This window comes from Capsicum annuum, chromosome 9 (assembly GCF_002878395.1).
Source record: "Capsicum annuum cultivar UCD-10X-F1 chromosome 9, UCD10Xv1.1, whole genome shotgun sequence".
NCBI classification, from domain to species: domain Eukaryota; kingdom Viridiplantae; phylum Streptophyta; class Magnoliopsida; order Solanales; family Solanaceae; genus Capsicum; species Capsicum annuum.
In genome coordinates, this window is record NC_061119.1 from 169,865,862 (window position 1) to 169,886,113 (window position 20,252).

General features: G+C 36.7%; 1 protein-coding gene across 2 annotated transcripts; it reads right to left on the reverse strand.

Annotated features, from left to right (window-relative positions):
• Positions 1-77: 77 nt before the first annotated feature.
• LOC107842392 (putative RNA-binding protein YlmH) lies at positions 78-18,648 on the reverse strand. 2 transcript variants are annotated; one of them, XM_016686213.2, is made up of 10 exons: positions 18,371-18,648; positions 16,338-16,447; positions 16,051-16,182; positions 15,899-15,972; positions 15,697-15,802; positions 4,861-4,929; positions 4,125-4,189; positions 3,901-3,999; positions 2,139-2,238; positions 78-531 (listed from the first exon to the last, which is right to left on the reverse strand). In XM_016686213.2, exons 1-10 carry the CDS (start codon positions 18,501-18,503, stop codon positions 469-471), a joined length of 951 nt encoding a protein of 316 aa, XP_016541699.1. In that variant the 5' UTR covers positions 18,504-18,648; the 3' UTR covers positions 78-468. The 2 variants fall into 2 exon arrangements, with proteins under 2 accessions (XP_016541699.1, XP_016541700.1); XM_016686214.2 differs by lacking the exon at positions 2,139-2,238 and having other exon boundaries at positions 18,371-18,635.
• Positions 18,649-20,252: the final 1,604 nt, after the last annotated feature.

Consider the following 20,252-nt stretch of genomic DNA (forward strand, 5'->3'; position numbering starts at 1 on the left):
AAGACCCCACACTTAGTGGGAACACCTTGTGTAATTTCCTGAAAAATGTCTAGGCTTGAATTATTTGCATCTAAAGGTGATGAATGAGTATTTTTTTCAACTTTACTGATGGTATAAAACAAATTGTACAACAATTAACAGACTCTAACCAGTTACAGCCATCAACTATTATAGGGAATTGCTATAGAGGAATCAGGAAATATAGAGAGAGCAAGTTCAAATCTGTCTCATCCTTCACCCTTCTGCTTTCTCTCACACTGATGGTTGAACCACGAAAATGCAGCAGACAACATAGAACTGGCCTCAGGCGCACAGCTGTAACAGGGCAAACTTGAGAGGAAATCTTTTGCGTATAAGGATACATAATCTTGTTAGTGTCAGAGCGGTGCCATGGAAAATGAGTGCCTGATAAGTATCTGTAGCAGCTTTTAAGTCGTTGGAATCAGTATCGCCAAATAACTTCATGCTTTACAAATACCGGATGAGCTCAACAGCGAACTTTCCCTTGCTAGTTGAGCTTATTTCTCCAATCTGCATAGGAGATTCATAGTAGCAGATACAGAAATCTCATTTCACATTAATAATTCTCTATAAGATGTAAGACTGATCATAAGAAAAATGAGCTACCGATGATTTGACTGTATATGTTAGTTTTCGCGACAAGTACTTCTCACAACATAAACCCCCACACCTCCAAAATCACTTAACATACCATCCCCATTCCCCAGCATTCAATGTTCATTAAACCTTTTATTAATACTAAAAATATCATAGCAACCAAACCTAGCAGGAAAAGAAAGTCATGTCATCAAATAAGCTAAGGATTTGCCAAATTTCCAAAGCATGCCACTCAGCTATAGAACCGACTCCGGGAGTGTTGATAGAGGCTCAATGAAAATGAGAATTCTTCAACTAAACCTAAATACTATCCCGAGTAAAAGTTGTCTAACAACAAGAAGTTTAATCCCAAACTAATTGGGGTCCGCTATAAGAACCAACAATGTTGCTCTATTAGACCCATTGAAGATTTATAGGTTAGCGGGCAAGACTAAAAGACTACTTGCCAACTAAACCTTAACCACTAAACCTTAACCACTAATTCGTATAACCTATATGGATCTTTTTCTTCTACTCTTCTATAGTGTGCACCAAGTCTACATGGATTCCAAGAAGATATAGGTCTTTTGGGATAATTCATTTTATTTGCTTTTATGTCAATCCATTATGGAAGATGGTAGCCTTCATAATTTAAAAAAAAAAAAAAAAAAAGAAATTGTCTACCCCGTCCCTTTAACACCTTCCATTACCTGGGTTTCACACCGACACATTGATGTGGTCGGATATCGACATAGAACATGATTAATCTCAAGTGATTTTTTCTCATTTTATCCTCTGCAAGCTGCTGAACCTTCAGCCGAATGTGATAATTCTTGTCTAATCTTGTATCATCACACATCCATCTTAACATTCACATTTTTGCGACACTCATTTTATAAATATCCCGTGGAAATTCTCTAAATTACATTCGCTCACTGTATAACTTTTTTCTCAAATTCCTTTCTATCTACTAGGCTTTACGGTAGGTTAGATAGAAATTTGGAACGTTTTTTTGGTCCCACTTAGTTGAGTGATAATATTGGAAAAAGATACTTCCCGTTGTTAGGGAAACGGGAGTTTACATTTTAAATGGAGTCCGAAAAAATGGAAATCCAACGTCAGAACTTACAGGAAAAGATAAGTATATGCCCTTTGGTCGGCCAACCAAAGGCGGATCTCGCCTTACATCAGTGGGTTCAAGGGAACCCAATACCTTGTATATGTATTAAGAAATATTCAAATATCTATACATATTTGATTTTGAACCTAGTGTTCATTGTATAATAACTTGAAGTCGTCGTAGGAACCCATATGTTTAAAATCCTGAATCTGCCTCTCCGGCCAACCAGCAAATGAAAAAAAGCATATTTAACTCAATATTGGGCAAGCATTATAAATTCGATAGAAAAAAAATATTGCGTCTATTGGTGATTGGTAATTTATTTGGTGTGTGTGTGTGTGCGCGCGCGATATGGGAGGGGACGTCATTCTGATTCATTCACTTTCACAGCTATGACAGAAATTTATGATAAGTCACTTACTTTAAGTCTACCTTCTCCACTAACTGATATCATGTCTCCAGTCTTAATGGTAGTATTGCTTTTTGTCACAGTGCTCCAATTGACACGAACATCACCATTACTAAAATGCCAGCAAGATGTAAGATAATATCAACTTAAGGAACAAATTATTTGGCCAAATACATCTGTATTGTCGAAACAGTAAAAGCATATAAGAACTGTTATGAAATCAACATTTCTGTTTATGATGGTCGTGTGCGTGCCAGCTTACCGCACCTCAACTATTCCACCGGTTACCTGCTACCTCCCATCAAAATAGATACCAGTAACTCTGATCAAGGCTTAGGCAGATGGAAAAATATCACCTGGTATTTTTTTCTTTTGCTAAAATTCGAACCTGAGACCTCATGGTTCTCCTCTCACTTAATTGACCACTAGACAACACCCTTCGGTACAAATCAACATATTATCCACATCGTTAGTGGTTTAATCATTTTTTGAGACTACAGCAGCAAACAATCTCCATGAATCACCCCCCTCCCTTGCTCTTCTCCCCAATCCATTCACCCCAACCCCAACCCGGGCCTAGACATGGCATACGAATTGCAACTGTGTAAAGGCATGGACCCCTTTGTAGATTTGTGTGAGAAAAATCAAAACCTACAATAACAATCATCCCCAAACAAGTGACAACCACACAGGAAACTAAAACCCTTTTACTTGTAGTGTCGGTCCAGTACTGGTTTCTCTTTTTTCTCTTCTGATAAACTACTGGATCTTCTTTTCTATTCAATTTCTTTTTTAGGAAGTGACTAACAAATAACATCCTTCAAGATGTTATGTATTCACCTGATCTTCTAAAAATCAAAACCTACAATAACAATCATCCCCAAACAAGTGACCTCCACACATGAAACTAAACCCTTTTACTTGTAGTGTTGGTTCAGTACTAGTTTCTCTTCTTTTTTTTTTCTGATAAACTACTGGATCTTCTTTTCTTTTCGATTTCTTTTTTACGAAGTGACTAACAAATAACAACATCACCTCATCTTCTACTAATATAATGCATGAACCAATTTATTTTTTGCTTGTGCATCCTTTCCTCGCACAGAAAGATACTTCTGGAGGCATCGTCCATTTATTTCGCTGCAGAGCGAGCTTCTCCTTCTAGGAGAAAAAAATCCTTTCTAACAGCCAACTCAAGCAGTACATCATAACAAGGGACTCTTTGCCTATGGACATTGTTACTAGCCCTTCAAGAAATTAGGTTTGCTGTTATGAAATAAGGGAGAATGTGTTGCAATGCAGTGAGATTCCCTTCATGCCAATTGTCGTAAACGTTGAACCTAGTAAAGGTAATGGGTTGGGCATCTTTCCAATTACCTTGCTCTTTTGCAGGTGAAAATCAAAATGGAACTCTACTTTAAAGCCTATAGGGTATAGCAAAGACTTGAACAATGTGAGAATCAATGAGAAGCTGAAGAAATTTCATAGAAAGCACCCATTTGAATACCATATATATAATTTCAAGGTTATGCCCTGGGAAGAGCAACTTATCCGCAAATCCTTTATTTTTGGGATAAGGATAACTCATCCGCAAACCTATGACAGTGACTAAAGATAGCATGTGGTGGTTCATAAATCATAAATTGAGACAGAGAGTCATTTTTTTATTCAGTAACAAATAATTAAGGTAAGCATCAGTTATTTAGTCATTCACCATGCCAAGCACACAACAAGCAAAATATTTTGGAAAGAGAAAACATATACAAAGGGGGATTACCTAATCAAACTGGCCATTTTAGTTCGTGAAACTTTGAATCCTGCACTAGCCACGGCATCAAGTCTCAATGATGCCTCAATGGATTTTAAGGTCTTTGTCCTGGAAAGAGTAACAAAAGTGAATTCGTAAATCAAAATGTGGTGCGCGTGCACAGGGTATGTGTGTTTGGGGGGGGGTGGGGGGGGGGGGCGCCCAAAAGGAACTATAACTACAGCATTTTCAACCTTGGTGGTTCATATTCAAGGGAAAGCAATGGAATCTTCTTGCAAGAGACAGAAACATTTCCAACCTACAAAGAAAATATTAAGTGGAAACCCTTATAACTTGATCACGCCAGTCCAAATCTTTAAAAACTAAACTGTTCACTTCTTTGCGATCTCTGTATACAATTATTTACGACAAAAAATTGTCCAATTCAATGTAATATCAAGTGATAATAGTGGAAGGTGAGTACAGTATTATTCACAAATAACAAAGCAAAAAATTCACTCATCGGCTGGTAGAAGCAAGTGGAGAAAAGTAGGGACACGGAGTTATGATGGAAAAATTACATAGATGTATAAAGGAGGCAAGTTAATTTTTTTTTTAAATTTGGTCTGGAACATTTTTGGAAATTCAGACAAAGGTCCTGAAATACAAAAAGACTTGTCGAAAATTTTTCACATAATTTTTCACATAATACCAAACACAACCATGGTTTGTGTAAGATACCAAAGCAATCAAACATCTCGCAGAAAAATTTTTCCACCCTATCCACACCCATGAAAAAGAGTATCCAAGTGTGAGTATTTTCCATTGTCAAACCAATTCCAGCTCAGGGAAAATTACAGGTCTAGGGACCAACTACCATATTAATGCAAATGACAAGACAAATGTGCTTCAGAAAGTGGAGACTAAAGTACTATTATGAAGAATCGCGAAGATACTGTAAGTTGAAGCAAAGTGCAAAGAACCAGTTACCTTGTCCACTGCTGATACAAGGAAGTCAGAAAGTTCTGGAACAACAAGAACATGAGCTCCCTTTTCACCCTAAACATCAAAAAGAGATGTTCAGGACAACCCAATACTTCAAAGAAATGGGAAGTGGAATATCTTACAACAGTTACACAAATACACAAACAAAACAAACATCAAAAAGTATCTAGAGGCTAATTAGTCAGAACGTGAGAAAGAAAGTATAAAATATAATTTCAAAAGAAAAAAGATTCAAAAACATTAAATAATCAGAAGTGAAACTTTAATACTAGTTTGAAATTGTCAATCAACAATCTCCAAAGACGCTCAACCACTGTTCTGTTTTAGGAGTCAGTTTGGTTTTAGAAAGTAGCTACGCAAATATTCTTTATTTTTTTTTTACGACAGTGGCATCCGGGCCAACTTGTACGCCCCTTGACTGTTCCATCAGGTACTTGCCACCTCCCACCAGCATAGATATCGGATAACTTAGTCACCCAAGGTTTAGGCATATAGAAATAGATCACCTAGTGTTTTTCTCTTACCGCTGAAAAAGTTTGAACCATTGGCCTCATGGTTCTCTCCACTTTTGCATAAGCTCTAAGTTACTCGGACTCGGATGTTGTGTTCAATATGGGTGCGGATCTAAAGATCAGATCCTTCATGATCTACATTTTAAGATAAGGGATATGTATCCAGTATAGATACAAGTACGGGGATTCGGCTAAAAATAATTTTTAAATGTCTAAAACTAGAGTTGCAAAACCCAAATTATGAGATATTATGTGGAAACATGAGGAGAAAATATTGATCAAGAGGAGAAATCTTGGAACGTGACCAAACGAAAAAGAGTGACAGAAATTTCTATATACTAGGCATTTCATTTTCACCTTAGCCATTGTTTTGATTACAAAAACCACTGAATCTGTCCGGAATTTCTCCGGCGATTTTGGTCAAAGTGCCCAAAATTGATTGACCAAATCGGGTGCGGATCCCACACCCACGTCTTGTTGACACGGGTGCGCCACCAAAAGTTAAGAGTCCGAGCAACATCGCCTAAGCTAACTTAGTAGTATGTTCTGGGTGCTCAAGGGACATTTCAATAATATATCTTGGATGTAGCTTCATTCATCAAGCTTTGTGCTACTTCTGCATTTTGTTATAGATGTTTGAATCACCACTTCCACATTAAAACAAAGGACTCATTAGGAGATCAATGTCTTGAGCAATGAATTTACTTCATAACCATACACAGCCTCCACGTACAAGTTCTGACTCATCTTTTATGTTACTCCTTCCGTTTGATTTTACTTGGCCCTTCTTGACTTTATACTTCCCTTGAGAAACTATTTATTAGGGGTTTGTTTCATTAGTATTAATTATACTTTAAAAATCTCAATTTTTGAGGAAGTTAACTACTATTATAAATAGAGAGATACACCAATAGTGTACTTCGGTAGTAATTACATCAAAAGTGGAGAGGGACAGCCAAAGAAAGAGATCTATCACCTATCTCCTCAAAAACTATCTAAAAATAGGGTAATGTCCCCCTGATCCTTCCGTACAGTATGGATACACCCAGTGTCCACGGAAGCGTAATGCGGAAAAAAGCGACAAGGCTTCGCATAATGCATTATGCGATGTGTGATGCGACCGCATCACTGAAGTGAAGCATAATTTAATAGAAAAAATACCTATCAGAGCATTCAAACAGCAAGTTATAACTGAAAAGACCACAACAACTATATAATCAACAATAAAGACACTATATATAAGCAAAAGTTTAAATGAAACACCAAGATCACTGAAACGCCTATTGCAAGAAACAAAACAGTTCAATAAAGCAAAACAAACCAAAAAAGAAAGAAAAATCAAATCTAAATTAATAATGTTTCAATCCAAAGCTCTTCTAGTTCATTAAGATTGTCCAAATCTTCTATTCCTTCAGTATCACCATAATGCTCATCATCTTCAACTTCTTCATCCCCTGTTGAAGTAGCAACTTCTTTTTCCTCATTGTATAAGCTTGAAGTACTACCCCTTAAACCACAACGACGCTCATCAACTCCACTTGCCTCAGCAATAACACCCCAAGTGAAATCAGTATCTCCATCAAAAATTGATGCATCTTCAGCATTCTCAATTTCAGTTAGCCATTCATTAGCATCATCAAATTCTCTGAGCTATAATTGGATCAAATCCATTGTGAGCGTTGCAACAACACCTCAATGTTCTGTTGTACTTTATGAACACCAAATCACTGAGGTGCTTTAGAGTTAGTCTATTTCTCTTTTTGGTATCGCTCTGCAAATAAATATTGGCAAGTATAAAGTCATGCAATTTGAGATATAATATACTTATCTCAATATAATAAAGCTTTCTTTAACTCTTACGTGTTCGAACACGCTCCAATTTCTTTCAAACCCAGATACGCTACAAGTTAGATCCAAAATTATGATGGCAAACTTTTGTAACTCGGGAGTTTCTGAACCATAAAGCCTCCACCATTCAACTATTAAAGTAAAGTAATTATTCAAAATTAGCAACTATAAAGAAATAATTTGATGTTTTAATTTAATAGAAACATAGGAGTCATTCACTTGGTTTCTTGTCTCTTTATCTTATGGCGGTTGGTATTCCAAAAAGTCCCCCCCGCATTTTGATAAGTACTAATCTGATTGATTATTTTATCTTACTTATCTTCATTACCAACCATCTTTGCAATGCACGTATGGAATCCGATCATCAAACTCTTATACAGTAAATCATCCTTAAAATTATAATAGTGTGATGGGTTCAAAATATTACCAATTGCATGCAACAGTTTGTAGAGTTGATTACTCCACCTTTTATCAATGATCTCAAAAACCTTTACATATTTATGCTCCTCATTAAAAATATTTTTAATAGCCTCCTTAGCCTTACTCATCGCTTCGTAAATGTAACCCATTGATGGTTTTACCTCACCATCTACCAAACATTAAACTGTAACCAAGGGACCACATGCTTTAAAAGCATAAGCAACATTGTTCCAAAAGTGGAATAACAGCATTACTCATGCAGCTTCTTTTCCTCACACTTCTTTTGCAAATTTACTATTATTCCATTCTTCTCAAATGAACATAGATCTCAAATTTGAATTTTGCTTCAACATCCTCTGCAAGGTCAAGAGTGCAGTAGAAATCTATTCTTGCCAGGTTTTACCAAGTTTCTGTGATTAGTGAATCTTCTCATCATATTCGACAACAAAGGCCTTTGAACAATGTAAGAATACACCTTAACCGCCTTGGTGAAAACACCTTGAAAGGGTCTTTGCTTGAAAATATCACCGAATATCAAATTCACACAATGAGTTGCACATAGAGTCCAATATATATGCGCGGGAACACTCCCACTATCATAGAACCTGCCTTAATATTTTCAATTGCATTATCTGTAACCATGTGAACAATATTTTCTAGTCCAATCTTCTCTATGGTACTTTTAAACAAAGAGAACATTTTGATGGAATCAGTGGACGAGTCTCTGGCATCAATTGACTCAAGAAATACCTCTCAGAGAATTCACCAACACATTTATGATATTTTTTCGATTCTTGTTGTCCACGTATCCATCATAATGGAACATCCGAACTTGTTCCATTCTACCAGATGCTCCTCCATAATTTTTTGTCTCTTCCACTTCTTTATTTAGATAAGTGCCACTAACCTAATGATAAGTGAGTGGCTTCATCCTTAGACCATATTGGCCTATGGCCTCGATCATGTCTGCAATAGTGTCATACCTGACAGAATTGAAGGGCAGCGCTGCATCATACAACCCCCGTGAAAAGGCCGTAACAACACGATCCCTCAAAATTCCCTTGTCCACAGCTTGCAAATTCTTACCACTTTTTCCTGAATAAGTATTTATTAGACCTTTCATACAGGTTGATCCATAACATGAAGAGACTGATGCATTTTGTGATTTTGAAGAAAGTGACAAATTAACATTCTCCTTCATCCATTTCATCATCATCATCAAAATTAGTAACTTATGGTGGAGATAACATTCGACGTTTTAGGTCCTTTTTTCGCTCAACTTACTCTTTAATTTCTTTTCTCACAGCATCCGAACACTTCTTACCGGTGTTCTTTGATGCGCTCGCATCAGCGCATAATGCGTCGATGTGAGGCTATGACGCTTCGAGTTATTGATGCGATGCAATCTGACTGAATCGGGCGCGTAACCCTCTGTTATATGATGCGACTCGATGCGCTCGCATCTTGTTGTTTTTATTTGTAGGGCTATTTTTAAATTAAAAAAAGGTCGGGTTAATTTTTAAAGTTAGAAAGAAATGCGACATCACTAGTACGATTTTTTAGGGTTAGTGATATCACTGAAGCAGCAACAGCGACTTCTCTTCTTAATTGAAGCTGCGGCATTACTACTACTCCTGTTGTGTTTTGTTGCTGCTCTGTTAAGGTAATTTTTCTTCTTCTTCTTTCTTTGTTTTGCTGCTTTGTTTCTGTTCTTTTTTTTCTTGTTTTTCACTTATGCTCTTCTTCTTCTTCTTTAGTGTTTTACTCTGTTTTTTTAACTGATACTCTGTTTTTCTGTGTTTTTTGCGACTTGACATTTAATGGCGGAGCTTTTCACCACATCTTATTGGTAATTGTAGTGATGTGTAGCAATGTAAGAAGTGTTCTGATACTGTGAGAAAAGAAATTAAAGAGTATGTTGAGCGAAAAAATAACCTAAAACATCAAATGTGATCTCCACTACAATTTACTAATCTTGATGATGATGATGAAATGGAGGAAGGAGAAGTTGTTGATTTGTAACTTCCTTTAAAATCACAAAAACAATCACAAAATACATCAGTCTCTTCAAGTTATGTATCAACCGATACGAAAGGTCCAATAGATATCACTTTCTGTTGAAGCCGGGAAATGATTCAGGGAAAAGTGGTAAGAATTTAAAGGCTGTGGTCAAGGGAATTTTGAGGGATCATTTTGTTGAGGCCTTTTCACGGTGGTTGTATGATGCAGGCTGCCCTTCAATTGTGTCAATTACAATACTTTTGCAAACATGATCGAGGCCATATGCCAATATGGTCTGGGGATGAAGCCACCCACTTATCATGAGGTTAGTGTCACTTGTCTAAATAAAGAAGTGGGACGAGACACAAAAAATTGTGGAGGAACATCGGGTGGAATGGAACAAGTTCGGCTGTTCCATTACGATGGATAGTGGACAGACAACAAGAGCCGGAAAAATGATCATAGATGTGTTGGTGAATTCTCCAAGAGGAAGCTTATTTCTTGAGTCAATTGATGCCAATGACTCGTCCATTGATTCCATCAAAATGTTCTTTTTGTTTAAGAGTACCATAGAGAAGATTGAACTAGAGGATGTTGTTTAAGTAGTTAAAGATAATGCAACTGAAAATGTTAAGGCATGATAATGGGAGTGTTCCCGCACATATATTGGACCCCATGTGCAGCCTATTGCGTGAATTTGATATTCGGGGATATTTTCAAACAGAGACCCTTTCAAGGTTTTTTCACCAAGGCAGTTAAGGTGTATTCTTACATTATTCAAAGGCCTTTGTTGTTGAATATGATGAGAAGATTCACTAATCAAAGAAACTTGGTGAAACCTGGCAAGAATAGATTTGCTACTGCTTTTTTGACCTTGCAGAGGATGTTGAAGCAATGTCAAATTTGATAACCATGTTCATTTTAGAAGAATGGAATAATAGTAAATTTGCAAAAGAATTTTTAGGAAAAGAAGTTGCACGAATAATGTTTTTATTCCACTTTTGGAACAATGTTGCTTGTGCTTTTAAAGCATGTGGTCCCTTCGTTACAGTTCTTTGTTTGGTGGATAGTGAGGCAAAACCATGAATCGATGAGTAAGGCTAAAGAGGCTATTTAAAAAAAATTTACTAAAGAGCATAAATATGCAAAGATTTTTTAGATCATTGATAAAAGATGGAGTGATCAACTCCACAAACCGTTGCATGCAGCTAGTAATATCTTGAACCCGTCACTCTATTATAATCGTAAGGATGATTTACTGAATAAGAGTTTGATCATGGGATTCCATACGTGCATTGCAAAGATGGAAGGTGATGAAGATATGCAAGATAAAATAACCGCTCAGATTAGTTCTTACCAAAATACTGAGGGACTCTCGCCATATGACAAAGAGACAAAAAGTCACCACGTGAATAACTCCTTCTATGTTTCTATTAACACTTAAAAGTTATTTCTTTATAGTTCATTTACCAATCTAAAAAAAAGGTATTTCTTTATAGTTGAATAGTGGACGCTTTATGGTTCAAAAATTCCAGAGTTACAAAAGTTCACCATCAGAATTTTGGGTCTAACTTGTAGCGCATCTGGGTAGTAACTGAAGTGTGTTCGAACACGTAAGAGTTAAAGAAAAGCTTTAGTATATTGAGACAAGTATATTATATCTCACTTTGTACTTGCCAATATTTATTTACAGATCCATACCAAAAAAAGGAATAGACTAACTTTAAAGCGCCTCAGTGACTTGGTGTTCATAAAGTACAACAAAACATTGAGGCGTCGTTACAAAGCTCGCAAGGATTTGATCCAATTAGCTTGGACAACATTGATGATGCCAATGAATGGCTAACTGAAATCGAGAATGCTGAAGATGAATCAATTATTGATGGAGATACTGATTTCACTTGGGGTGTTGTTGCCAAGGCAAGTGGAGTTGATAAGGGTCGCGATGGTTTAAAGAGTAGTACTGCAAGCTTATAATATAAAGGGAAAAAAGTTGCTACTTCAACAGGAGATGAGGAAGTTGAAGATGATGAGCATTATGGTGATACTGAAGGAATAGAAGATTTGGACTATCTTAATGAACTAGAAGAGTTTTAGATTGAAACATTATTAATTTAGATTTAATTCTTCTTTTTTTTGGTTTGTTTTACTTTGTTGAATTGTTTTGTTTCTTGCAATACGTTTTCAGTGGTCTTGGTGTTTCATTTAAACTTTTGCTTATATATGTTGTCTTTAATGTTGATTATATAGTTGTTGTGGTCTTTTCAGTTATAACTTACTATTTGATTAGGTTTTTTTCCAATTAAATTGTGCTTCACTTCAGTGATGCGGTCGCCTCGCATCACACATCACATAATATGTGATGTGAAGCCTTGTCGCGAAGCCTCGTTGCTTTTTTCCACATCACGCTTCCCTAAACACTGCTTCTTACATTGTTGCACATCACTACAATTACCAATAAGATGTTTATGGCAAAAAGCTCCGCCATTAAACGTCAAGCCACAAAAAATACATGTAACTTTGTTCCTATTGGTCTCCATTGCCGTTTTACCATATCTTTAAGCCGGATCAGACATTTAGAATTGCAGTAAATAAAGCATAAGAAACAAATCAAACAAAAGTCTCAAAAAAAAAAAAGAAATAGCAGTAGAAAATAGAGGGAAAAAAATTAAGGAAAACAAAGAAAAAGAACAAGGAAGAAGAAGGAGAAAAATAGAGCATCAGAAAAAAAAAAAAAAGAGCAAAACAATAAAGAAGGAGGAGGAAGAGCAAAAGTGAAAAAAAGAAAAAAAAAAGAACAGAAACAAAGCAGCAAAACAAAGAAGGAAGAAGAAAAATTAACTTAATAGAGCAAGAGCAGTAGCGATGTCGCAACGTCAATGAAGAAGAAGAGAAGTCATAGTTGTTGCTTCAGTGATGTCGCTAACCCTAAAAATTCATACTATTGATGTCGCATCTCTTTCTAACTTCAAAAATTAACCCGACTATTTTTTTCTAATTTAAAAACAAACCTACAAAAAACAACAAAATGCGAGCACATTGGGTCACATCTTGCTTCGGGTCGCATCATGCAACAGAGGGTTATGCACCCAATTCAGTCAGATTGCATCACATCAATGACTCAAAGCATCACAGCCTCGCATCACATCGGCGCATTATGCACTGAATACACCAAAAGTAAAAGGTCACTAAATAGTTCATTTTTATTCTTTGGAAGGGAATGCTCTTGTTCTCAAAACATCTCTGATTTCTCTCCCTCCATGTTGTCCACCAAATGCAGGCAGGGACAACCTTCCATCTCTCCTTGTGTCCTGACTCCTAACTGGTTTCCATCTCTATTCCAACGCGCTAGAACTTCTACAGTATTCCTTGGCATGGTCCATCTACTACCCCTCAGGTTAATGAACCACTACTATAGTTCCTCAGTCACTTCCATAGTTCCTCAGTCACTTTTCAATGCAAAAGAAAGATGGTTTATCGTCTTTTTTAGATTCACCAAAAAAAGAACATTTGGAGTTATGAGGTACCATCCCTGTCCAGTACATCTTCCAAGGACACTAATATTGCTTTATATAGTTATTAAATGATAAGTTTAACAAAGGGCAACCCGAGTACTAAAGCTCCCGCTATGTGCGGAGTCCTACGAAGGGTCAGACCATAAGATTCTATTTCTATTGTACGCAGCCTTACCTTGCATTTCTGCTAGAGGTTGTTTCCACGGCTTGAACCCGTGACCTCCGGATCAAATGACAACAATTTTACCAGTTACTCCAAGGCTCCACTTCTTATTAACTATTAATTATAAGTTTATTATTAGAACAACAACATACCAGTGTATTCATACAAAGTGAGGTCTGAGAAGGATAAAGTGTACGCAGTCCATACCATTACCTCAGATGAACTAGAGAGGTTGTTTCCGATGAACCCCCAGCTCAGGACAGATAACATTATAACCACAACAAAACATAAAAATAAACAATAAAATTGGATAACACACCACTACATAATAAAAGAAATAAGCTATCAACAGAGTAATACTATAAACTATCTATTCGAGATCACAAACATCCTCAAAACACCACGCACATAAAACTATACGAAACTATATGCACAGATACAAACAACGTACTCCTCCCTATTACTATGGACGCACTCCTACCCACTAACCATCTACCCTAATTCGCATCCTCCACACCTTTCAATCAAGGGTCATGTCCTCCGTAAGCTGTAATCACTCCATGTCATGCCTAATCACCTAAGCCTACCTCTACCCCACCTAAAACCATCCATAGCTAGCCTCTCACACCTCCATACCGGAGGATCCATGCCCTTCCTCATCACATGCCCAAACCATCGCAACCTCACTCCCCGCATCTTGTCTTCCGCCGAAGTCACTCCCACCTTCTCACGAATAACCTCATTTCTAATCTTATCTCTCCTACTAAGTCCACACATCCATCTCAACAGCCTCATCTCCATCACCTTCAACTTTTAGATGTGGGAGTTCTTAACTGGCCAACACTCTGCTCCATACAACATAGCCAGTCGGACTGCCACTCTGTAGAGCTTACCTTTAAACTTAGGAGACACATTTTATCACACAAGACTCCTAAAGCGAGCCTCCACTTCAACCACTCTGCACCAATACGGGTCAAGTTAAATGGAACAGAGGGACTACATAATAACTAAACTACATAAGAGGTGGATCCTCTCTTAGTGTGATGTCACAAGTCTCTCCCCAAGGGTTAAAATATCCCTCTGCTTTGAAAAATTAGCTAAATACACCCTTCGTCATACTTTGGGGCCAAATTTACCCTCGTCGTCATTTTGGGGCCAAATTTACCTCGTTGTCATTTTGGGGCCAAATTTACCCTTCTATTTTGAAAAATTGGCTAAATATTCCCTTCGTCATACTTTGAGGCTTAATTTACACTCGATTTCATACTTTGGGGGCATATTTAAAAACCCAAATCAACGTTAAATTGCCACTTTTAAAAATAAATCACACCCTAATCTAATTCTCCCGATCTGAACCACAAAAAATACACAAACAAATATACCCCTCTCTCAGTTCTGTTGGTCGAATTTTTCCAACGAACAAAAATATTTTTCTTTCAACGTGCAATACTGGTAGTTTGTTTACAATTGAAGAAAATGTAAAACGAAATAATATAATGTAGAAGCATGGAACTACAAAAAATGTCTATTACAAATTCTGCTCTTGTTCGATTATGTTCAAATTTTAAAATTTGATATGTAATTCCATGTGTAACTAGATTCTAGAATGAGTGAGTAAATTTTCTGAGCAAACGACTTGATGAAAAAATTGTATAGATCTAAATTGCATATAAAGATATATGAATGAAGAGACGTCACGATTGGCACATAGGAAGAACCCTCAACTCAATCATCCAGAGAAATATCCAATGGGCCTAATCTATTGCATCTGATCATCAAGTGTCATTTTTCATGAGCTCTGCACTGATGCAGATTCATAATTCAGAGAGGGATATATTTCTTTGTGTTTGCACTAATGCAGATCAAATTTTCATGAGCTACGTACTATAAATATCCAGTGGCTTAATCTCGTTGGAAAAATTTGCCCAACAAAACTGAAGGGAGTATCTTTATTTGTGCCTTTTTTGTGGCTCGAGTCAGATGGACGGGTTACATTAAGTTGTATTTTATTTTTAAAAAGTGGGGCATTTAACGTTGATCGAGCTTTGCTATTGAGAAAGGGTACATATGAAAAGTTTCTTAATAATGAGGGTAAATTTGATCCCAAAGTATCACATCAAGGGTAAATTTGACCCCAAAGTATGATGAAGAGTATATTTAGCCAATTATTCAAAGTAGAGGGGTAAATTTGGCCCTTAAGTATGAAGAGGGTAAATTTGATCCCAAAGTATGACGAAGGGTATATTTAGCCAATTTTCAAAGTAGAGGGGTAAATATGACCCTTAATGATGAAATCAACTTGGTGCTAGCAAAACTTGCAAAAGAGAGAGAAAACCTCCCAAAAAATAAAGAAAGAAGATACCTGCAAGAGAATATCTCCCAGCTTATTCCTTACAATTCCTGTACCAAGGATTGCACCAAGGAAATCACCATGAGAACAAGGTTGAAATGAAAAATTCCCTGAAATACTGGAAAAAGGATCCTTTTTCACACTGATAAAGAGGAATTTGTGATTGTTTGATTTAAACAGCATATATAACTGAACAAATGACCGGAGGACCTACCTCAAAGCTGCAACATTGTCTGGATCACTTGTTAATGCCTCTGGGTGTCCAACTGAGAGCCGGCATCTTTCGGCCTATGTAAGGAGACAGTAAATATAAACTCAAGCAGCTTTATTGCTCAAACAAGTTTTATAGAACAAACTGAGCCCAACCTCTGGGTATCCTCCTTGTGCCACTACTTTTAGGTCAGCTAACTTTTCTAAGACTAGCATTGACTCTTTTAAGACAGGTGGAGTCAGAAAATCAGTATGTGAAACTTCTCGTCTTAATGATGCCCGTTTCGCCTGAGAAGTACATAAGTGATGATAAGTTTAGATTAAGACTTAGGAAAATAATTTGGCTCTATTTCTGCAACAGGGGCCAAAGAGGAAAAAAACAGACAAGACTTTTCAAATGCTAATTGAGAGGAAAGTGATCGGTCTGGTAGATGTATATGTACCAGTTCAATGATACATTTCACATCTTCAATGGTGTTCTTGTTTCCCACTCCTTTCAGTAAAATATCAGCATCACCCTTAATAGCCTGTGGTAGGCTGCATATTCCAAAAGCTGTTTTGAAACAGGTCCAATAACATGTGGGTCATCAGCTATTAAAGTTCATAAATAAAAGTAGAATGTTTAGGTCGATAGATATTCCCAAGGACTTTTCTGATCCTGCACAACTTACTCAACTTACTCTGATGCAAGAAATCAGCAAATTTATCCAAATAGCCCTTAAACTATTACACATTGTTTCATGTGATCTTTATGAGGAAGTTGAGGCAGATAAATATATGGCTAAAAGAAAAGGTGACCAAAATAGGAAAAAAAAAAAAGGTTGCCCGGTGCATTAAGCTCCCGCTGATCCGGGGAAGGGCTCGACCACAAGGATATATTGTACGCAGCCTCACCTTACATTTCTACAAGGAGCTGTTTGTAAGGCTTGAACCCATGGCCTCCTGGTCACATGGAGGCAACTTTACCAGTTACTCCAAGGCTCCCCTTCAAAATGTGATCAAAATAGTACTTAATATTTCCACTTTGTAGTATTTGGTAATTATAATTTCAAGGTGACTCAAATTTTCCTTATACTAGTCAGCAAGTGACTGAATTGGCCCAACCAGTAACACGCCCAAAGAGCTTTCAGCGTATTGATCTTGTGAAATAAATATGAACGGCCAAACAACATGTGGTTGTTCGTAAAATGCAACTGTTTCGTTCTAACCTTGATTATACCTCAGGCACCTGTCATCTTGTGGAACTACAAGTTAGAGACTAGGTGCTATTCAGAACAAATCAGCACCATGGCATGCACAGTTCAGTTCTGCAGAAATCAATCGAGCGTTCACCTTTGCACAGGTAGCTTGCACTGAAATTTCAGCGTTTCAACAAAAGGTATAATTGATGAGGACAGCTAATAGGAAGATTGAATCTGATGGTCTTCGCTGACACTACACTTGTTGATATGTTCTAATAATGGATAATTTCGAAAGTGCATGGCAACTGTTGATAAAATGCCTCAGCATGATGCTGTAGCTTGGAATATAGATATTTTGGACTTCTTGAAATGAAAAGCCAAGTCAAGGCTATTAATTTTTCAAGCATATATGCAATTTCAATTGCATGCTATTAGCAAACAATAGTTTAGAACCGAGGTACGGGTTTCACTTAATCCATAGACAGTGGTGAAGCTAGAGGCCAAGGTACAGGTTTGGCCAAACACAGTAACTTTGGTCCAAACTCTGTATTTGTCTTTAAGAAATTCATTTATATATACAAATTATTAATTTAGAACTCAATAAGTTAAAAACGGCTGACGTCAAGCTTCAAATTCTGTTCCGCTTTTGTACATAGCAGATACACCACTCAACAAGTAATTACAAGATTTGCTTATGAACCTCGAAGTTTTTGATCATCCAAAATTGCAGAAACAGGCAGAATCTGAAAAAACTTTTGGAAGCATATATTCCGATAAACATGATAAACCATCCCCTATTTTGTTCAGCTCCAGCGAGCAGGGGCTGAGATAGAAGCCCAAATACGTGTTTGGTAAAACTAAGTAGCTTTTGTTCAAACAATAAACTTTGTATTAAATGATTCACCAAATAGGTATGTGATATATATACATATATGATAACCATGCGTCCGATTTAGCTTTCGCTCACCTCCACTAATTCCACGGATACCTCCTATTCCCCACAAGCAATAAGTATCAGGCAACTCAGTCCACCAAAACTATGACAGATGACAAGAAATCAGGGTTTTTGTCTCTACTGGAAGTACAAATATGAAATATTAAAAATCAGTTTTTAGCACTTCACATACCGCCCATAAAATTAAAATTCTGTCTCCGTCGCTGGCAATGATGGTCACTGGTCACTAGTCAGGTATTCACGTTGCACTCAACTATTTCAAATAAAATTACCATACAATTTGACACAAAATCAAAAAAAGTAGACACGCAATAATAAGTAGAAAGAGAAATTTCCACACCTGAGGTGTGCAAAGGTGTTGGGAGGATAAGACTAGTGGGACGAGTAGATAGAAATGAAGGAATTGCTCCTCTCAGAATCGATTGTGCGGCGAAGCCAGTGGCAACCATGGCCGTTACGCGTACTGCGCACATTCGTCTGTGGAACAGCGCTTCCAATTCAATGATTTTGGGTGTCTTGGCTTCGTAGTAAGAAATAAGGCAAAATTTTGATGCTTTACTATGGAAAAATGAGTGCGCTGAAAAAAAAGAAAAAAAGCATTTCGCTCTTCAACTTGTAGGCACAATTTAGTTGTCATTTATTTAAGTGAATTAATATCACCTCAAAGTTGATGCACCATTTTTTAAAGAAAAAAAGCATATTTATTAAAAAAAAAAATGATCTCACTTCTTTTAATTAAAAATGATCTCACTTTTTTTAATTATTATTATTATTATTATTATTATTATTATTATTATTATTATTATTATTATTATTATTATTATTATTATTATATAAAAAATCACTGCATTCTTCTTCAAGAATTCGACATTTGTTACTCCCCTTTCTTTCAACAAGTCCAAATCAGCAACAAAAACAATCACGACTGGAAGTTGAAACCATTCAGCCACAGATAATTCAGCATTCTCAAAATTACATCCAAAATAATCATGATTTGATTCTTGAGGCAAGCTTAGTCTCCAAAACATGTTGTTCATCTCCACATCCCCTGCTGATCCATTATCCATCACTAATTTAGTCTTCTTTTCACTCCCGAAATATGAATGAATTGGCAGCAGCTACTTTAGTCTACCACAAAAATCTTCACATCTTTTAGGTGTTTGCAGGGGTGGTGGGATGACTGAATTTTTCTAACGGACGATGAGAAAGAAAGAAATGGGAGGGGTAGGTGGCATTTTGCAAGTGGGTATGTTGAATTTGCAATGGAAGAGTAAGTAACCTTTAAAATATCATGAGGCTACTAGATCTTGTAGTTGATTTGAAGTGAATCTGAAGTGCTTAAATAGTTAAATTGAAAGATTTTTCATATCTTAAGAAGATTTGGTAGTAGAGAATTTACTGAAATAACGTGGGTAGCTGCAAGTTTGTCTGCATTTTGTATTTGCAGGGAGAATTCTGAACAATAGTGTTTGATGGGTTTGTTTGAGAAATGGTGCCAAAGTTCAACAAGACAAGAAAATATTCAACTTAGCTGGGCATTTTTTGTGACACTTTTTTCACCAACTTTTGCCTCTTAAACTCCATAATGTTATAGTATCAATTGTTAGAATAAGAAATGACATATATTGGTAGTTGGTAGTTGGTACTTGGTACTAACTGCTTGTTAATTAAAAATCTCTGCAAATTTACAGATGAGAGAAAGAAAAATGGAGCGAGGGACGCGGTGTTTGCAGGTGTGGGGTAGGACGGATTTATTTGACGGAGGACAAGAAAGAAAGAACGGCATGGTGAGTGAGTGGGGGCGGTGTTTGCCGGGGTAGGGGTGGAGATGGACGGGTTTGATGGAAGAGGAGGAGGAAGAGTGGGGCAACGGGGAGGGGTGACTGAAAAAGAAAAAAAATGGGGGTGGGAGCTATTTATTTATCTAATATATATATATATAGATTTTGTATTACTCTTTCTCTCTTGGACCTTTTTTTTTCTATCTCTCTTCCTATAGCCCCTGGTAATTTAGTAAACAATCTAGCTCCTAGAGTCTGATCAAATGAGTTCCCACTAATTGTACAATAATAAAAGTAATCATTTAAAAATTCTTTAATTCTTAACCAATGATTAATACTTAGTTGTTCTAAATTTATTAAAGCTCTTTGTTGTAATACTACTAATCCACTATTGGGATTCTGGCCTGTTAGTAGAGTATGTACTTTGTTTACAAAATTGTA

Excerpts from the sequence above, each read along its gene's own strand:
- LOC107842392 (XM_016686213.2), bottom strand. The coding sequence starts at position 18,503 with ATGTGCGCAGTACGCGTAACGGCCATGGTTGCCACTGGCTTCGCCGCA. Across the intron at positions 2,239-3,900 it reads AAAATGGCCAGTTTGATTAG|TAATGGTGATGTTCGTGTCA; the intron begins GTAATCCCCCTT and ends CTGGCATTTTAG. Across the intron at positions 532-2,138 it reads GTGGAGAAGGTAGACTTAAA|ATTGGAGAAATAAGCTCAAC; the intron begins GTAAGTGACTTA and ends TCTCCTATGCAG.